Raw genomic sequence first — 19890 nt, 5'->3', positions numbered from 1 at the left:
GGACCCAATGCTCTCTTCTGGTGTGTCTGAAGACAGCTACAGTGTACTCATAAAAACATAAATAAAATCTTTTTTTTTTTTTAAAGATGGCCTGGGGACATAGCTCAGCAGTAAAACGCCTGCTAAGGATGTGTAAAGCCCCAAATTCAATCTCCGGCATCTCACACTCACTGAATATGGAGTTGCCCCATGCTCTCAGCCCCAGGTAATCACAGAATGCATTTTTCCCCACCCTCTATAGTATAAGTTGCCTTTTCTGGCCACTTCATATTTACAGAACAAACGGTATGTGGTTTTGTGTGTCCCACACAATTCAGCATCCTTTCTGAGCACTTGGTACTATTTGAGGGGACAATCAGAGGATGAATGAGACCTGTAAAATGGCCGGCTGGTGATCTACCCATGCTAACGTGCGGGTTTGCAGGCCCACATTCTGGTTACACAAGATAATCCTTTAATGCTGGAAGAAGCTGGGGATTGGCATGTGGGAAATGTTTTATTTGGTTTTTTGGGGGGTTTGTTTGTCTGTTTTTGAGACAGGGTTTCTCTGTGTAGCCCTGGCTGTCCTGGAACTTGTTCTGTAAGCCAGGCTGGCATTGATCTCAGAGCTCTGCCTGCCTCCACCTTCTGAGTGCTGGGATTAAAGGCCTGTGTCACCACTGCCTGGCCATGTGAGAATTCTTCCCAAAGAGAAGCAGGACTCTGATGTTGCCCAGGCTGGCCTAAGACTCTCCATCTTCCTGCCCCAGCCTCCTAAGTGCAGGGATCATGGGCACCATGCACAAGGGCCTGACTGTGCACTGTGGCTGATTTCCAGTACAGTAACAATGATTTCTTTCTACCCTCATGGTCCGCTGGCCTTTCCACCTGTCAGAGGTTACTCATGACCTCATCAATCCTGAAGACTCCTCAGGGCCATTTAAGGACTGAGTCAGGAAGGGTACACCATGCAGAGCTCAGGGAAGAAGATGCTGGTGCCTGCAGGACAGGCTCTTTGGTCAGAGGGTGGGCAGGCCCAGTAGAGCCCTCAGAAGCTAGGCAAACTGAGTACAAGGCAGAGAATCAAAGGATGCAGGGAGAGGTCAGAGAGAGACCAAGCCCCTTGTCTCTGCCCTGAACATCTGCTCAGAGACTTCCTGAGAAGTTGCTGATGTCAAGCCTCTGTTTCCTGTTGCCAGGCCGGAGAGAATGAACTTGGTTGGGAGGACATGAGGGCCTTGGAGGAAATGTGAGGTCGGCAGAGCAGAGCCTAAAGTAACACAAGACGTAGGCTTGCTTGTAGCCTGCACCCCTGGGCACCCACACTCACAAGCAGAGACACATAGATATGTTTGCTTGTTGACAGGCACGCAGACAGATGGGCATACAGGAGCATAGCCTGCCAGCACCATGTCAATGCCTGGGTTCTAAACTTCAGGAATTTCCAGATGGTACTGGAGGGGAGACAGATCAGGAGGCTGCAGACAGGGCAGCTTCGGGAGGGAGGGCATAGAAAAGTAAGGCGGAACATAAAGAGACAGCTCATCTTGCCCTGTGTCTTGATCCATTCCTCTCTCACGGAGCACCAGCTATTACACTTTGGTAAAAAGCAAGGACCGGTATTGACCCAACTCTGTCCTTGAGAATCCTGCAGAGCCCCATCTGGGAGGTCTTATCTTCTGAGGGCAGTGTTGAGCAAAAAAGACGGAAGGAGTTCTGGGGGAGCCCATGGGGACCAAGGCAGCGGGCTGGCCCTCGGGCGTGAGGGCAACAAGGATGAAGGCTGGCTGTGTGGCAGCAGAACAGCTCCTGAGGATGACTCTGATGTCTTAAGACTCCCATGATATGGCCAAGCTGGCTGCAGGGACAACTATGGGCTAGGGCTTGGAAATTAGGCAGTTAGTTCCCCAGTACGTGCCCTCTCCTGTCCTGTGCTGATTTACTCCCTTTACCTGTGGTTCTGTCCATTTCTTCTAGATCAATCTGGATTTTGCCACTACTGGCCAAATTTACCTCACACTAACTTCATCGGAAATGAGAAGTGGCCATTTCATAAGGAAGAACAATCCAGGAGCACATACCAGACAAGGTGGCCCCTGGGGCTCAACACCACAAGTTCCCAGCTTCCGTACTCTTAAGCTTCCTTTCCCAGACGGCTAATGAAGTTTCCAGAACTGGGTCTCTCTTTCTTCTGTCAGCCTTGGCACACATGTCTACACCACAAGTTTGGCAGCTTAGTCTGGGGTGAGAAGGACTAGGCTAAGGAAGAGAAGTATCAGTGTCTGGAGCCAAGTGGGATGCTGGGCAAACACACTAGCAAATATGTCCCCATAGCCCAGAGATAAAAGGTATTACTCATGAGCCTGTGGGGCTCTGAGGGTGGTAGGCCTCAGGATGCCTATAAGGAACAAGAATGTGGGTAGGTCCATTGTGACTGAGGACACCTGGACAACCACATTATAAAGCCAGAGGGAGTTGGGAAGGGTTTGTCAGCACTAGACATTACAGAGTAGCCCTGGATGGGGGGTAGGTACAGATCCAGGTTAAGTAATCACTGGGGTAGGGGAAGTCAGGGCAAGGAGTCCAGGAGCCCAGAGCCTAGGGCAAACCCTGGATGAAGGAGAGGTCTGTAAGGCCAGTGGGAAACTACCAAGGGGGCAGGGCCTAGGTGACATGGTAGCTGGAAACACAAGGCTAGAGAGGTCCTGGGTGAGCAGCCAGAGGGGGCCTGGGTGAGCAGCTTGAGCTCTGCCATCACAGGACTAAGCACAGAAGGGCCAAGAACAACTGGAGGGAAGTGGCCAAGCTGCCCACAGCCCTGGTTTCTACCTCCCCAGTCTGGCCAGGCTCCCTGCCTCTGTGGAAACAGTCATGTCCCCATCCCTCCCTCCCTATCTCTACTGCAAAGGGGTGGGGAGTGCTGAGGCCCTCCCTCTCTGGGCCAGCATTGGAGCAGCACACTGGGTGATAAGAACTTAGGCGAACTCTGCCTGTGGCAGGCAACATGAAGGAAGAAACAGCTCTCCTGGCGACCGTCACCCTCCTGGGAGTTCTGCTGCAAGGTGGGCTGGCTCCTGTCTGGGGGATGGGTGGATCTTAGACCTACGCAGCCTGCTCTCCGTCCTTCAGCCCCTTGGGGTAGGGAATTGGGGTGCTGGCAGGCCTAGGCTCAGGTGAAGGACAGGAGCTTCTAGCCTAGGCTCCTGGTACCAAGCTCTTCAAGAACTACTGGAGTCTTGGGTGCTGGAGTCCCTAAGCCCCATCCAAGGAGCCCATACTTCCCTAGAGTGAGGATGAAGCCCCCAAGGAGTGTGTACAGGGGAGCAGAGGAAACTGTGCATGGGTCAACCGAGGAGGACCAGGTAAAGGATGGCCATATTGCTGAGGGACCACTAAGGCGCCTGCCTTGTGGTGGGAGCCAGTTTCTGCTTGGGAATACAAGGACTAGTGGAATAGCTACGGGCTCAGGTTGGGAGAGTCCTAACTACAGGTGTCCGGAGCACAGTATCTGCCAGATTTAGGGCTGGGTCCATGATATCTAAACAGAGAAACTAAGACAAGAATTCATGCCATTGTGTGGTGATAATGGGACCCAAACTTGAGGGACTCTGTCCTGAGGCAGGGTCCCTTCTGGCTGAGTATGTAGAAGGAAGACCAGAGTCCCTTAGCCACAGGATGTGTGCTTCCTTGTTCCTTAAGGAATACAACCAATTTTGTCCTGGGTCACTGCCTATTCAGGGGCTAAAAAGACTGGAGTCCGACCTGCAGAATAGGAGCTGGGATTTGCCTGGGCTTTGCAAGTCAAATCGTTCAGGAGTTAGAGTCTTCTAAGGTTCCTCCCACCGACAGGTGTTTCAGGTGTGCATCACCCTAGTCAATCAACCCTCAGGCCTACTGGGCCTCTCTCCATTGAACACCACTTTGGGGCAGGTGGGAGAAGGGCGTTAGAAGGGAGTCGCTCAGCGAGGGCAAGGAGAAGGGAACTGGGGTACCGACCCCGCCCCAGGTCTGTGGGGCACCACACCTGACTCCCACACCCCCACGGCCGCAGCCTACTTCTCCCTACAGGTGATCTCTGCGCGAAGAACTTTCCACGTGTCGCCGCCGCTCACCTCTGGCCCTCCCGAGTTCGAGCGCGTCTTCCGAGCCCAGTGAGCGCAGCGGGTACGGGCGGGTTCGGGTGTCAGCCCATGCGGGCCGCGCGCTCACCCAGCCCACCCCACGCAGGGTAAATTGCAGCGAGTACTTTCCGCTGTTCCTCGCCACGCTCTGGGTCGCCGGCATCTTCTTCCACGAAGGTGCGGGATATCGTGGGGGCATATTCGGGGGGGTGGTCACCGAATGGCGGGAACGCGTGCTCACCGCACCGCCTCGCCTCGCCTCTTGCAGGCGCCGCAGCCCTGTGCGGACTGTTCTACCTGTTCGCGCGGCTCCGCTACTTCCAGGGATACGCGCGCTCCGCACAGCACAGGTAACTCGGGCCGGACTTCCGGGAAAACACTGCAGGGGTGGGTCGCTCCTGGACGCGACTCTAAGGGTAGGAGGCGGCGATCGGCCGCAGGGGACCCATGGAAAGAGATCTGGGGTCGGCGGGTGGGCGGTCGTAGCCCAAGAGAGCCGGTCTAACCCGGCGTGGGAGGGGCCTGAGCCTGAGGGGCGGGCCTAGTCTGGAGGGGTAGGGCCTAAACCTAGGGGGGCAGTCCTAGCACAAAGGAGGCGGAGCTTTGGGGGGCGGGGCCTTGGCTCTGCTCCCGCTGAGCGCCGCCCGCAGGCTGGATCCCCTGTACGCGAGCGCGCGCGCGCTCTGGCTGCTAGTGGCAATGGCTGCACTGGGCTTGCTAGTCCACTTCCTCCCTGGCACACTACGGGCTGCGCTCTTCAGATGGCTCCAGGTGCTCCTGCCGATGGCCTGAGGCGAAGGACCTCCAAGTCAGCAGAACTGGAGATCTTCGAACTAAACGCTGGGGCGCCCACCTCCGAATCCCAATTTCTAATTAAAGTTTCCACGAAGATCCCGTCTGCATTTTCTTGGTCTGAGGAGGGTCGCATACCGCAGGCTGCGAAGCCTGGAGGGCCCCAACCCGGGACAGATGCAGCCGGGCTTTGGGAGGTAGCATAGGCAAGCTTGGTTTCATCCTTCTCATAGTACTGTCTTCTAGACAACATCTTGCCTGAGCAGCTACTTCTGCCTTGACATTTATTTCCAGAGATAGCCTCCCTTCACCCACCTTTCTGTACTTGGGGTTCATCTTCCTCTCAGGCTGAGCCTCAGTCATTGGATTCTTCCTTGTATGCCTTCTTGTCCCCTACACCCACCCGACGTCACAACTAGAACCAGTCTTTCCCCGAGTGAGATCTGGGTCCCTGTTTTGGATCAGCGCTAGATCTCCAAATAGAGATTAGTGTAGGTGTTCAGGACACCCCTACAAAGGCCCACACAGCAGTGAGCATGACCAAAAATGTAGTCAGTGATAGGTTCTCAAGTGGACCTCAGGATGCTTGAAAAGACTTGGGTATGCCTACTGACAATACACCTCTAAATGACTTTTAACCTACCTGGCCAGCAAAAATGCTTCTCAAACAGGCCTAACAATGTGTGGGTGGAGATGGGCCGTTTATTTTAGAAATGACCACAGTATAAGCTAGGAGTTGTGGTATAGTTGTAATCTTAGTACTTAGGAAGTGGAGGCATAAATTCATGGCCAGCTTGGGTTACAGTGAGTTCCAGCACTCCCTGACTGTCTCAATCCCCTGTCCACACCAAGATCCTATTATATGAGACAAGGAGAGAAGCAGGGAGCACGAGACTAAGGACTAAGTGTGTGTGTGGGGGGAGGGGATTGGCAAACACTCCCCATCCCGAGGCGCTCAGGTCTGTGCAGTAGTTGGGCTGGGTAATGTTGCCAGACCAGGATGCTCTGAGAACACATTGGACAGGGATTCCTACAGGATAGGTGCATGAAACCCCCAGTTACTGACTCAGTGGTCACGACTTTCCTGCTAAGTAAAGATGAGGTTACCGCTGAGGTATGCCAACAGAAATTTGACATGGTAAAGGAGGGTCTGGGACTTAGTCCTTGGTATGACAGAGATCAAAGTCACCTTTGATCAAGTAACCAGTCAATATTGGACAGTAGTCTTCCAGCACGGGTGAGCCAGCCTTCCCCCTCCCGCTCCCCACCACCAGCAAGTTTTGGGAGCCCAAGATGATAGGCCAAATACAGGCAGGCACCGTACAAATGCCAGAACCGGGAAAAGTCACCTATGAGAGAGATACTTCATTAACCCTTTATTACAAGTCACGCTCTTATAGAAGTATATGCGAACTTACGTGAAAAAATCAAATGTATCCAAGAATAAAAAACACAGCACATAAAGTAGTGTATGCATTCCAGTGTTCCGCGCCGCACACAGCGGGCACCCAAGAAAAAGCTCTTCTAATGGCCTGGCTCATGACCACTGGCCGGGGCAAACGGTTCGGTTCAGTTCTTTTTGGGCGGCAGCAGGCCGGCCCTCAGGCACAGTGTGGGGGCCGCCTGCCTCTCCCGCGGCCCGGCGGGCAGGAGCAGCACCAGCTTCTGGGGCCTCCGGGCCAGCGGTGAACCCCAGGCCAGCCCGAGCCGCCTGCCAGGCAGAACCCTCCAGGTGGGGTGGATATGCCTGGTCCTCTGGGGCAGCAGCAGCAGTAGCAGCGACACCCTCAGAACCGTGGGCTCCAGAGCCGGCCACAGAGCACCCTTGGAAGCCTTCTACTTAGTCGGCCTTTTTCAGAAAGATCTGGAAGAGTCAGGCTCAGAATGAGCAGGAGACTTGGGACTTCTTATGGTCCTAGCTAGTTAGTCCCATCCCAGTCTATCTCACCTCACTCAAAATGACCCACACCGGGGAGTCAGTCTGAATGGAGAGACGCAGTGCTTCCAGGGGGCCAAAGGCAGGATCCACTTCTCCTTCAGCTACACCCTTGTAGAAGGAGCCTGTGGGAGCGCAGTGCCTAGATGTAAACACCCAACAACAACACCCAAAAGCCCAGCCCACACAGGCCCTGCCCTACTCACCAATCTGGAGGTAGCCATCAGGGCTCCGAGGGTACCGGAGAGTGGCTGAGCGGCCCTCCTGAAGGGCCTCCTTCTCTGACTGGGGGTTCTAAGGGCAAAGCAGCAGGGCTTGAGTGTCTGGCCAGAAGGGGGCGCTGTCAGCTCCCACCCACACCCGCCATACTCACATCGAAGGGCAGCACCTCCACAGAAGTGTTGAAGAGCTTATCTTCTGGGTGCTCAATGTTCCCGCTTCGGAAAAAGAACCTACAGACGCCAAGCGGGCCAGTGAGCCGAAGTACTGCCCAGGAACCCCTGTCCAGGCCCAGCAGAGAGAAGGCCATGCCTGGGCTAGAAATATATTAGATGGGTGTCCAGGTGCTGGGAGAGGTTAGGGCACCATCTTGGACAGTTCCCTGGGCTGTGCAAGGAAGCCAGAACCTTACCCTGAGACTGGCGACAGGAGTCACTAAGAACTAGATTTACCTGCCTTAGTCCTTACAAGGTAGGAAGTACTATTATGGATAGTTTCAATAAGGAAACTGAGGCATGGTGGGGTTAGATGGGGCAAATAGTTACCTCGGGGGATTATAGAAGGAGTTACCTAAAGACCCAGAAATATAGGCCGAGGCCTCTAATTGGTGTTCACCCTGGCCTCTTTCCCGGGGAGCACTGACCGCTCGAGGCGCAGTGGCTGGAAGAAGCGGAACCGGATGAAGTCTCCGGCAGCAGGTGTGAAGGCCCAGAAGAAATCCTCTCGCAAGTAGGCCTTCTCCAGGGTGAAATGCTGGTACGTCTTCAGGCTTGTGCTCACCTCCGCCGGTGGGTTCACGTGCTCCTTCCGTAGAGCATGCTTTCCAAAGTCTTTATCCTGGGGGGCAGGGAGGTACAGCAGGCATGAGTGCCACCCTCCAGTCCTGCCTCCACCGTGTTCCGTCCACACTGTGGGCCACGCCCCACCTTCAGTTTCTGGATTTTGCCCGCCAGGGATGAGTGAGTGCCCACGTGCTGGAAGAGGGACGGCTTGAAGCGGATCCGAAGGTTGGCCTTCTGCCGATCACAATGTTTCTGTGAACAGATTGGCGCCTTAGGGTTCAGCTCAGCCCACAGTCAAGGATGTGGGCCTTTCGTTAGGATAACCAAGGGATTTCCTCAGCCAGCAGTGTCCTCTCCTTGCTATAGAGCCATAGCCAGGAACACAGTGTGAGCTGGCAGCCAAGGACCCTCCTTCCCTGGACTGATTCTAAATATGCCCTGCTCACCGCATCCTTCTCAGGGTTGCAGACTTTCACCCACAGGATGTGGTCCAGGAGCCAGTCGATGGGCTTGTCTCGGTAGAACATAAGGATGAATTCCACAATCAGGCTCAGATCCAGTGACTTGAACATCTTCCCTGATGGTAGAAGTCGGGGAAAGGCTCTGAGTGGGGGGTACTGCTGGCCCTATTTTTCTTCACCCCTGTGGGGACCATGTGGAATAATACCTCATGGCAAACCTTTGGGCATGTGTGGACCCAAGAGGACAGGGCAGGGCTGGGGACCCTGGCACGTCCTCACACAGAGGGCACTTCCAGCAAGGCTCAGTAGCAAGGTACCGGGGCTGAGAGATGGGAGACAGGGCACGGGTGGGGTCGGCAGAGGAGTAGCTTACCAATGAAGCCCAGCTGCGAGAACTCCAGGATCATCCAGTCCTCAGAGGGCTGCTGGAGGGCAAAGTTCTTCATAGTGCTCAAGTAGTTGGGCTTGGCTACAATGTCATCCTCCAGCTGCACAGAGAGGGACAGAAGGGAGCTGGGACTCGAGGCGGGCAAAGGACATTAGCAGATCCCTCGCCCCAGTGTGACCGTGTGCAGAGGAGGCAAGGGTGACCAGCAGGTCAAGGCTCACTACTCAGGTCAGACAGGGTTCAGGGTGGGCAGGAGAAAAGCCACAGGCTGACCTGCACGTAGTAGATGCCTTTGGACTGTGCATACATCATGAGGAAGCAGTAATCGAGGTTCTGTTTGGTCCTCCACCTGTTAGACCAGGAAGGAGTAGGAGCCTCAGAGGAGAGACAATTCCACTTCCAGTGGCCTACCACAGAGAGCCCACTGAGGCAGGGAGGACCCACTCTGCCCACTCCCCACCCCGCCCATCACGAAGGATCCTCCGAGGAGACAAGGATGGTGGCCAAGCACCAACAGCCTCTTGAGGGCACAGAGTATAAGTACCTGACTCTCTCCTTGGGATCCCCAAAGGACTCTCGAAGGCGGGAGAAGTCAGGATAGAAGTGAGGGGAAGGGGAGATGACTTCCAGGAGCCCAGAATGGATCTCTGTGGGGAACCTAGGTGTGGGGGAAGACCCAGTGGGTGTGCAGCCTCCAAGGGTAAAGGAAGGTGGGAGCTCTCCAGACCTGCCTCTAAGCAGATGTCCCTCTTCCACTAGCCTACTTAGGCACCGGGGCTCCAGAAAGGGCAAGGCTCTCACATACTTTCCCTCTTTTAACAGAGATGGGAAGCCCCTCCCCACACAAGGCCGACCATTCTCCCACACACAAAGCAGACCATCCTCCGTCCAGCCACCTTCCCCAGTTGCCTGTACTCACAAGGCTTTGATGTTCTCTGTCACTGCCGACGTGTACTGTGTATCAGTCTGTGGGAAGACCGAGTACATTTAGCTTAGTTAGCATCCCAAATGGTCTGGAAAGGGGTTGGGCAGGAGTGCGGGCTTCAGATGTCCCCACATACAGGTGTGAGGCTCCCTGTCCTAAGTGCCCAGGGGGTTGGGGGTGGGTGCTGGGCCTAGCTGTGGTCACGGTTACCTCAGAAAGCAGCCTACTGAGATACAGGCAGGTGTTGAAGGGAACCAGTTTCTCCACAAGAGGGCGCAAAGATGCATCTTTCTTTTTAACTTTGTCTTGATCCATTTGTGCATGAAACTTATGACTACAATTCTGGTTGTAATCTCCCCACCCCGCGACTCCCTCTCCCGCTCCCCCTATATCGTTCTGTTTGTTTCTTATTCTTTTATCCCCAGGTCCTGGGCCACTCGCCTCGGCGATCAGCACCACGATGACCGAGTCTTCCTTCTCCTGCGGGCTCAGCTCCGAGATGAGCGAGTGCAATGTGTCAGTCAAGTACGAGTGCACCTCGCGCCGCACGCTCGGAATGCCCATCACCACGGACACTGCAGGGGCGCGGAGGGGTGACACTGGACAGGGCTCCGGGGGACAGCCTCTCTGCCCGCCACTCGCCCCTCCCGGGCCACGCCCATACCTCCGGTGCGGCCCTGGCCCACTCGCACTGCGGGCTGCAGACTGCTTTCCTTAGCCAGCAGGTGCGGCAGATGGTGGAAGACGGTGGGCAGATGAAGTACGTGCCTGTGCGAGACGTTCCACGGCTTCAGTCGCGGATCCTCTGGGTGGATGAGAGAGGCACAGGTCAGATTTTTGCTGGGTCTGAAAACAGCCCCGCTCTGCAGACCTCCATCCACCCTATCCCGCTGAAGCTCACCTGTTAGGCGGCCCCAAGTGCGATTGCCTTCTCCGTCCCGCAGCGCCTGCCTCTCGGACACTGCCCTCTTGATTTCTTCCAGCACCAGGTTTAGCTCCTTGGAGCGCTTCAGGCTCTCTTGCTCAGCCGCGTGCAAACGGTCTCTCAGTGCCAGGAACTCGCGCTGGTAAATGTCCACCACGTCACCTGTTGGAGAATAGGGAGGTGGTACACACAGGCTAATACCAGGAAACAGCCCTCCCTGTCATCACTGAACACCTGTCTGTGCAACAGCAAACATGTAAGGGTATGCCTGCCACACCCCAACTACCTTGAGGCATATATAGGTTCATGTGAAGTTACACTGATCCTCAGCCTGGGGTTGAAAAGTCCCCAGCAAGAGAATTAGCACTCCCTGCACCCAGTTATCTCGCCCTTTAATTCAGATAGGGTAGGAATAAGGATACCTTGGACAAGTTGGGAAGGGGGTATGATCTCCTCCCAGTGCTAAGCACAGGCTGAAACAGCCTGGCTGAATCCTCTCCGCCCACTGGCTCCCAAAACCCCCTCTGGCTTTTGCAGCCTGTGCCCCTTGCTGGGAGTCAGACATCCAGAGTCACATCCAGGGTACAAGGACACAATCCTTCCTCAAGGAGCATCTAAACTCCAGCCTTCTACTCCTCTCCTGCCCTCCTTCGAGGTGTGGAGAACAGACAACCCCATTCTTAAGGCCCCATGGGCACAGTCAGCCTCCCCAGACTCTGGCTCTAAGGACTGAACCTGGGCATAGAACCTGTGACTATGTGTTCCAGCAGGAAGGTGGGGGTGGGGCTGCTCCTCCACCATGGTTGTCACTAACCGCTCATTCACAGAGTCCTTCCCATCTCACACGTACCCCTAGCCCAGTCCTTGGGCATGCTCAGATCAACAGATGAGGCTGACTGGCCCAGGAGCCCCTAACTAGCAGGTGCCCCAACCTTAAATGACTCCAGAGCTGGTAGTAACTATGCCCCCATACGAGTGATGCAGAAGTCCCTGGGACCCTGAGTGGAGCTGTGAGGGTGAGAAGAGCCCCCAGGGTGAGAAGCACCTGGCCTCATTGGTCTGGCAGGGATCAAGAGCAAGAGGAACAAACAGTATTTTGGTGGCGAGGGGCCAGCAGCTCCTGCCAGCCTGGGCGCTCAAGGCCTTTGGCCGGCCGGCTGTCTGGCTTCTGCTTTCTTTATTTGCTATCACATACACCTCCCTCTCCTTTGTCAAGTGTCTAGCTTCTGCACAAGCTGTCTCTTTTGTCTGAATTCCACATCGTCTGACCTAGCCTTCAAGGCCTCGTCTCTGAGTCTAGGAAGCCTTTCCAACTCCCACCCCATCCCCAGACACCAAATCCTTGGTGGGCAAAACATCCCCAGAAAGGCCTTGGGTTGAGCTGTCCCTAGTGTCTGCAAACCAAAAGTGAAGCTCAAGGCAAGGTGAGTCACTTCAGGACACTTTACTCCTGTAAGCAACCAAGACAGGGGTCTAAGTGTTACTTAAGTCACAAGCAAGGAGCTCAGAGGAAGAGAAGCTTGGAGACAGATGAGCCAAGTGGATTCAGTTGAGGCATCCCTTACCTGAGCAGCGATACCCACCCTAATCCTATGCCCTGCCCTACTCAAGGCTAAGGTTCCAGGGTTCCAGGCCACACCCAGGTTTAGGGACAGCCCCAAAGTGGGAAGAAGAGGGAATCAAGTTACAGGGTCTGTGAGACTCAGAGCTGGGCTCAGGGGCCAAGTTACCCTGGAAACCTGACTCCTTGAACACAGAGAGCCCACCCCGAAGCTTGCCCACAGCAGAAGGGGTTGAGGGCTTGAGGTGCACAGGCCACCAGAGCCAGCCAGGGAAGTAGTTCACAATGGCACAGACAGACAGGTGCCTTCCACAGCTTGGATGGGAAGTCCCTGCTCTCTCCTCATAGTGAAGCTAACGGGTAGCCTGTGCCACTGGCAGGATCCCAAGCGGCCCTGAGATGAGGCCATGGAAGGGAACAGGGGAAGTAACACTGGCCTAACAAGAGTGTATGTTTCCAACAGACCTAGTCTGCTCTGGAAGTAAGCCCCAGTCGGCGTTAAACTGCCCTGGGTAGGTTGTGGTGAGCAGCAGGTCCCTGAATCATCTTGAGCATCCAGGCTTGGGCACAGCTGGATCCTTGTCCTGACCCCCCTCCCTCTCAGTCCTGTGCTGTTTACTAGCAGGTAATGGGCCCCTTGGGTTCTTGGGCCTAGCTACCACCCACACACCAATTCTGCCGTTGTTTCTCAGAACCAGGAAGGCCCTTTCCCTTAGCAGCAGTACACCATACTCTCCTGGCCCTGTTCTGCCTGCTGCTGCTTGCTGTAACAGCCCAGTGATCTTATTCCCAAGTCTACTGACTTGGTTGTCCAGGAACTCATGCTGAAGATCAGGCTGGCCTCAAACTTAGAGATCCACCTGCCTCTACCTCCCGTGTGCCGGGATTAAAGGCTTGCACCACCACCACCACACAATCATGGGTTGTTCTTAAAGCTGGACCACACTGGTACCCCACATCTCTAGTGGGCTGGATAGTGAGGTAGGTCAGTGGTAAGGGCTTGGGGATTCTTTGGTCTCTCTGGGTATCTGGAGCACATCAGGATAGGCCTTCCTCTGAAGCAGAGGACTTTTGGCTTCCATCCATACCTTCCTATCCCAGGAAAGCAGGATGGACCTAGCCCCGGGTAAGAACTGCAGCAGTGACCATACCATAAGAGACTCTAGCGAGTGTGGAACCTGTGATGCCCTACAAGCAGGATAATTAACATTGCCCTGAGGGCTACGAACCACAATGTTCCACCTGGCTCTCTCTTGGCAGAGAAAACAGACTTCGGAGCCAAGCTGGGGTATAAACTTTGCACATTGTCCTTAGGGAAGGGGCAATAGGCTCAGGACCACAGGAAGATGGCAAACCCAGCCAAAGATTTGCCATGGACCTGCAAGAGGGAAGGGGGTGGGGTAGAGGTGGAGAGTGGCAGGTGTCCACTCTGTCTCCAGGTTGTGCAGTCTCCAAGGACTCTAGGAGAGCAAGGGTCCAGTGAGAGGATGGGCTGGACCCTGAGAAGGGCTGTGTGGATCTCTCTCTGAGGTGCAAGCTCAGCAACTATTTGGCTGGGGCTCTAGTTTGATCCCTGAAAGTCTGGCTGCTTCAACAGATATAGCCAAGGTTGGATTTGAACTTGAGTCCTGAACCCTAGGTGCATCTGGCCAAGTCTGAGTCTTTCCCATTCTTTTTTTTTTTTTTTTTTTTTTTTTTGGTTCTTTTTTTTTTCGGAGCTGGGGACCGAACCCAGGGCCTTGCACTTCCTAGGCAAGCGCTCTACCACTGAGCTAAATCCCCAACCCCAGTCTTTCCCATTCTTTTTTTTTTTTTTTTTTTGGTTCTCTTTTTTGGAGCTGGGGACCGAACCCAGGGCCTTGTGCTTCCTAGGTAAGCGCTCTACCACTGAGCTAAATCCCCAACCCCATCTTTCCCATTCTTAACCCAGGCTCTAGGGTGACTCTCTCTGGATCCCTGCCTACATCCTCCCTTCTGGTTCTTTTGCTCTTCCCCTAAGTACTGGACCCTCCTCTCCTGAGCCCTATATCTGCTACAAACTGGAAACCAGCTTCAATCTGGTGGCTGACTGGCTGAGTTTGATACTGAGTTATCTGCATGGAAGAATGAGAAAGGTTCACACAGTCCACAGACTCCTGACTTCTAGACAGCTGGCCTTGCTGGATACCCATGGAAACAGTACAGCCCTCAGACAAGGTGGACTCTGTCACTACTCTCTCCATGCCTACAGACTTGTGCCTCAAGAGGAAGAACTCTGTATCTGAGTCCTATACTGCTCTGATTCTCTTGTTCGCCATGCCCTCAGAATGCTAGTCTCCTGGCTTGCTCCCTTAGGAGGTATCCTAACATCAGATGGGGACAAGTGACTGCTACAGTAAGCACACGGGAATCACTACCAAATGAGGATGAGACACAGTCTAATGGTCCTACCACAGTGGGACAACCTGATTCCAGTTCTTCAGACATTGCTCCACTACAGCCATCATAGCCTTTCATGGCTATTCTCTCAAGGGCTCAAAATGTACCCTTCTGGGTGCCACGCCCTACCTTCAGAGAGCCATCCCCTAGCCATCCCACCCCACACTCTCTCTGTGCCAGGCCCTAGCAAATCTCTCCTCAGAGTTCTTGGCTTATGATTCTCTCAAGACCAGTCCAGACCTCCAACCAAAACAGGGAAAGTCCTAGAGGAGACTGGGCTGGACAGGCAGGAGGAGCCTGGTGCCAGGAGTGGACTTGCCACAAGCTTCCTCCCTGGACCCCCTGACTCATTTAGCATAACCCTGGGGAACAGAAAGCCTGCCTGAGGGAGGGAGAGAGCTAGCCCACCTCAGCCTGATATGACAGGAAGAGCAGAAGGCAGGAAGGAAGGAAGCAGCTCCCAGCCTCCTGAGTCCAGACTGGGTAGATCATGGTCTCTGAAATGCTCAGCTTCCACTCAGTTCAAACCTAGCTCAGAAGGTTTCCTAGCAGTGCTAGGGCCTGTGTCGTTTTACTCCCAAGGCAGCTGGCCAGGCTGGGAACCCAAGCTTCGAAGCTGCATCAGGGAGGGCCAAGGAAATCCCACAAAGTGATCACATATCAGGGTTTCTGGGCTAGCTGTTCAGGAGGCCCTACAGAGAAACCCTGGGACCCGATGCCATGGAGGAGGCTGAAGGCCCCCAGGGAGCAGCACCCACGGGAGCAGAGCTGCTGCAGAGCACAGCAGTGGATGGGGCAGGGGTATGGATGCCTTGGCTATATCTCCTCACCTGTCTCAACAATACTGTGCCTGCTTGTCCAAGAGCCTGCGCCAGGTTCTCTGGGTACACCTGACTACAACTACCTCTGTGACCTTGTGTCTCTGCCCCTCTGTGGGAACTCCATAGGTCCTTAACTTGCCAGTGGGAGCGCCCGCCCCTGGCATGGGATAACCGCAGGCAGAGGCCAGTTCTGAGCGCCACACGGAGGCGGGGATCTGGTAACCACTCGCCCCCCTCCGCCAGGCCTGACCAGGGAATTTCGTTATGCCAAAAGCAAACAAGTGGGGCGAGGATGGGAGAGGCTCAGGTGCTCCCGGTGCGGGCCTGAGCGGGCGGCGGCGGGGTGGGGGCTCACCTTTCTGGCCGCTGAGCGCTGCGTACCAGGAGAGAGAGAGGAAGGCGCACAAGCAGAAGAGCAGCAGCGTCAGGAAGGTGCCATTGCGGAGCCTCATCTCCCCCAGTGCGCGGCGGGCGCCGGCGGGGCCGAGGCCGCATGGCCCGGGGGACCGGGGCCCGGGCACGGGGGCCCGGAGGCGGCGGGGGCCCCGGCCCCGGAGGAACTGCGGGCCCGGGAGAGACCGCTACGGGCAGGGCGGGAACCGGGGTGGAGGTGGGGGATGCGTGCGGGCTGCTCCTCCGCGGTGCACGGCGCTGGCGGCCTCGATCTGAGGCTGGGCCCGGGCAGAGCAGGGTTGGGGCAAGGCGGCAAGAGCCGCGGCCCGGCTGGATCCGGGACCGCCGCCGAGTCGACGGGCGAAGGGCGGGGCGGCCGGGATTTAAAGGGGCCGCATCACTCGATGCCGCTGGGAGCACCGGGAGGGGGCGGGGTAGGAGGCCAGCTCCTGGGATCCCGGCGGGCCCGCCTAGGGATCGTGGCACGCGCGTGGAATAGCAGCCCCCAGGAAAGTCGTGGCTACAGTGGTGATGAATGAGGGTCAGCTATTGTGCAGCAGGGACAGCCGGAGAAGGCGCCTGTCCCCCATAAGACTCCTTTCAGGAAGATCCCACGAGCAAGTCCCCACATCTAGACTCTCAAACCCTCCTCCCCACGGAGAGGGTCTGGCTTGGGAGGGGCCCGTTGTAGCCGAGCTGAGGTTGTCTCTAGCTAGAAGGCTGGCCACAAGTGCTCGCTGCCCATTTTTGCGCCCACTAGTACTTCGTTCTCAAGGCATTCTCTGCTGTGTCTCGGATAGTATGCTACGGACCGGGGGAGGCGCTCCTACTCTATGGAACAATGACAATGGGCCGCTCTCCGGAGTAACAGAGCAGTTGTTTGTAGGTGTGGAGCACCCTCCGGAGCCCAGCCAGCTAGCTTCCCGGTGCCAAGCGTGCCGTGGGCGGGTGTCAGGCTCACCCTGTAGTTTAGAAGGGCACGGGTCCGCAGGGTGACGCGGGCTCTGGCTCCTGTTTGTACAGCGGCGCCTCAGACTTTATTGCCGTCTCTTCCGGCACCTTCATATAAGAACTTATTACAGACTTCCCTCCAGGCCTCTGCGGAATCAGGAACTGGACACAGAACGAAAGGACTCGCTGAGCCAAGGCAGCCTAGGGGCATGCATTTTGGAAGCGCTAAGTCTACTTCCCTTCTCCAGTCTCATCGCCATTCAAAATGGAACTAAATGCTACTTTGTAGCATGCAGCTACTACCTAAGACCAGAGGGATGACGGCTACCAAGCCTGAGTTCCATTGCTCAGGTTCCACAGGGTGGGAGGAGTGAAGCGACTCCTGCAATTTGTTCTCCGATCTCCGTATGGTCCCTATGGCACGACAGTGCCACCCACATATATGTGTATGATGGATGTCCCGAAGGACCTTGCTTGGAATGGTGACGTGCGTGCGCGGGGGTTGGGGAGGGGAGGTGTGATCACACACGGCGGGGTGGGCGATGGTCTCAGTAAAGCAGAAGCTACAGTGGCGATCACACACACACACATATATATGAATATGTATATATGTATGCACAGTGCAGTGGCCTATACCCAGGAGGCAGGAGGATCCTTATGAGTTCAAGGAAGGCTTGGTCTACATTTAGAATTCTTGGCTAGTGAAGGCTGCATAGTAAGATCCTGGGGGCAACATTAGGGTGGGGAGCAACAGAAGGCAAGGCACAGCCCAAAGCCAATGTTGTACAGTTTGGAGTGACTTAGAGCAGGGTACAGCCTGATTTCCACACCTGATCTTGTTGGAGCTTTCTGAAGAGAAGTACCCTGGTTCGTTTTCCTGTTTTCATAGGGCTCTTCTCTGGGTGGCAAAGAATAGCAAGTCTTCATTTTAGTCATATAAAATCTTAATTTTGTTTAAAAGACAACAGTGGGGTCAGTATAGTGTGTCACATGCCTCCGATCCCAGCACCCAGGCAGCGGAGGCCATTGCATGAGCCCATGTTGTCTCCCCCACCCCCAAACAGTTTGAGACTAGCTTGAAATACATAGAAAATTCGAAATTCTGAGTCAAGTAGAGCTATACTATATGGTGTAACTATCCTAGAAACAAACAAGAAGGCTGGAGGGATAGCTCAGTAGTTAAAGTTAAACGTACTTATGTGACTTCTTGCTCTTCCAGAGGACCCCAGTTAGGTTCCCAGCAGCTTTATCAGGGGGCTCACAACAACTACTGCACACACACACACACACACACACACACACACACACACACACATCTAAAACCCAAGCAATGAAGGTATATTAGAATATTAGAGCTGGAGATGGAGCTGAGGGGTAATGCACTCAATACCGGCATCAACTAAACAACAAAAGCGCATCTAGGTTTTACGTGGATGATTTAAGGAAAATGCTATAATTATTAAGCCAGTGGGTGTGAAGGAGATGGGCTGCAGGTGATCACCTTTGATCTCCTCCATCCCATTACTACCTTGGAGTAGGGGAACAGGAATGCGAGAAGGTCCCTGATGTCCCTCTGGAGGAGGGCCCTCTGGAGAAACAGGACATGGGGTTAGGTAGGGCCCATGTCTAAGGAGTAGGACCTCACAGCAGCCTGTCTACCTTACAGCCTTGTCCTCTGAAAATGGCAGCATTGTCTGGCACGTGTCCTATTTTCCACCATCTTTGCCTTTGTAGTAATTAATTAATCTGGGGCCTGCTTGCCACCTAAAGTCCCTCCGGACATTTCCTGGCTCTGCACGCTGCCTTGTAGCTGGCAACACACCTTTACCTGAGGTTCAGCTTCAGGTCCTACTCAGGGAGAACGGAGCCACAGGGGCCCAGAAAAACCTGCTTTCCTTTCAAAAGCCCAGCTCTGGGCTTTTCCTCCTTTGTTCTCCTAGCTTTTCACATAGTGAAAACAGCCTCTCTCTCTCTTTCTCTCTCTCTCTCTCTCTCTCTCTCTCTCTCTCTCTCACACACACACACACACACACACACACACACACACACACACACACCCCTTCCTTTTTCGGAGTCAGTGACTCACTGTGAAACCCTGGCTGGCCTGTAAGTCACTGTGCAGCTCAGCGTTGGGATTAAAAGACTGGAGACATCCAGCTGTTATGATCACAGCCCTCAGGCCATGTTCTAGGACAGCCTTTGGAAGTAGTCTAGGGGTCCAGCCCTGGGGGAGTCAAGAATAGAGCTAAGAAAAATAGAAAAGCCACACATGGATTCACCAGCCTTTGAGTGAAACTTGGTGTGTTCTTCAGTTAAGAATGGGAACAGCGTCCTGTAGATTTCCCAGTCTGTGTGACTGTCACAACAGATGTCAGGAATTTCATCTACCTTAACTAGACTCGTGGCAGGGCACTTCAAAAGGATAGTTACACTCATGTTGGTGACATCATATTTATGATATTAGTCCTGCTTCTAGATATTACAAATTAAGGAGAATCACGGGTATTTGCAGGTTTTAGGAAATGTTTTTCTAAATTTGCATTTCAGTTGTTCAGAAGGCATCGCCTTTTTTTTTTTAAAGATTTATTCATTTATTATATATGAGTACACTGTAGCTGTCTTCAGACACACCAGAAGAGGGCATCAGATCTCTTTACAGATGGTTGTGAGCCACCATGTGGTTGCTGGGAATTGAACTCAGGACCTCTGGAAGAGCAGTCGGGGGCTCTTAACCACTGAGCCATCTCTCCAGCCCCCCAGGCATTGCCTTCTAAGACATGGGTCTGTGATGTATGATGGGGTTGACAGCAGAAAGCAGGAGAATTGATTAAGAGTCCTGGAAAGAGTAAATAGCTCAACTGTTGAGAGCAAGAGGAAAAGGGTTTGACTCCCAACACCCACTGGAGGCTCACAAGGAATCGGCTGCTGATTCTGGCCTCCGAGAGCACTGCACACAAACATTCACTCAAGCAAAACACCCAAATTCTTTTTTTTTTTAGGATAAAAAAAATAAAAGACAGTTCAGGTTCATCCTCGACTACAAAGGCAGTTCAGGGCCAGTCTCAGCTACATGAGAGTCTCTACATACAAAACACACACGAAGTTGCCCACAAATAAGTGAACGAGCCTGAAAGAGCAGGGCAGTGGCAGCACGCGCCCCTAATCCCAGCATTCCGGATGCAGAGGCAGGCAGATCTTAAAGATGTATTTATTTTATA

The 19890-nt window shown here is 54.3% G+C and overlaps 2 protein-coding genes across 6 annotated transcripts; one reads left to right on the top strand and one right to left on the bottom strand.

The window, feature by feature from the left end:
• The first annotated feature begins 86 nt into the window (after nucleotides 1-86).
• Nucleotides 87-6551, top strand: Ltc4s (leukotriene C4 synthase). Of its 4 annotated transcripts, XM_063268266.1 has the most exons (6): nucleotides 87-205; nucleotides 1957-3041; nucleotides 4048-4130; nucleotides 4207-4277; nucleotides 4369-4450; nucleotides 4751-6551. In XM_063268266.1, exons 2-6 carry the CDS (start codon nucleotides 2984-2986, stop codon nucleotides 5096-5098), a joined length of 642 nt encoding a protein of 213 aa, XP_063124336.1. In that variant the 5' UTR covers nucleotides 87-205; nucleotides 1957-2983; the 3' UTR covers nucleotides 5099-6551.
• On the bottom strand, nucleotides 6246-17132 carry Mgat4b (alpha-1,3-mannosyl-glycoprotein 4-beta-N-acetylglucosaminyltransferase B). Of its 2 annotated transcripts, none has more exons than NM_001127533.1 (15): nucleotides 15684-16041; nucleotides 10505-10690; nucleotides 10268-10408; nucleotides 10045-10178; nucleotides 9598-9644; nucleotides 9223-9336; nucleotides 8952-9027; nucleotides 8664-8778; nucleotides 8276-8406; nucleotides 7974-8081; nucleotides 7691-7884; nucleotides 7202-7280; nucleotides 7035-7122; nucleotides 6841-6953; nucleotides 6246-6756 (listed from the first exon to the last, which is right to left on the bottom strand). In NM_001127533.1, the coding sequence occupies exons 1-15, from the start codon at nucleotides 15778-15780 to the stop codon at nucleotides 6733-6735; spliced, it is 1647 nt and encodes a 548-aa protein (NP_001121005.1). In that variant the 5' UTR covers nucleotides 15781-16041; the 3' UTR covers nucleotides 6246-6732. The 2 variants fall into 2 exon arrangements, with proteins under 2 accessions (NP_001121005.1, XP_006246312.1); XM_006246250.4 differs by having other exon boundaries at nucleotides 6254-6756; nucleotides 7202-7364; nucleotides 15684-17132.
• Between the last annotated feature and the right edge of the window lie 2758 nt (nucleotides 17133-19890).

This window comes from Rattus norvegicus, chromosome 10 (assembly GCF_036323735.1).
Source record: "Rattus norvegicus strain BN/NHsdMcwi chromosome 10, GRCr8, whole genome shotgun sequence".
NCBI classification, from domain to species: domain Eukaryota; kingdom Metazoa; phylum Chordata; class Mammalia; order Rodentia; family Muridae; genus Rattus; species Rattus norvegicus.
Note: the sequence above shows the minus strand (reverse complement) of the source record. Positions and strands in the feature narration are given on the sequence as shown.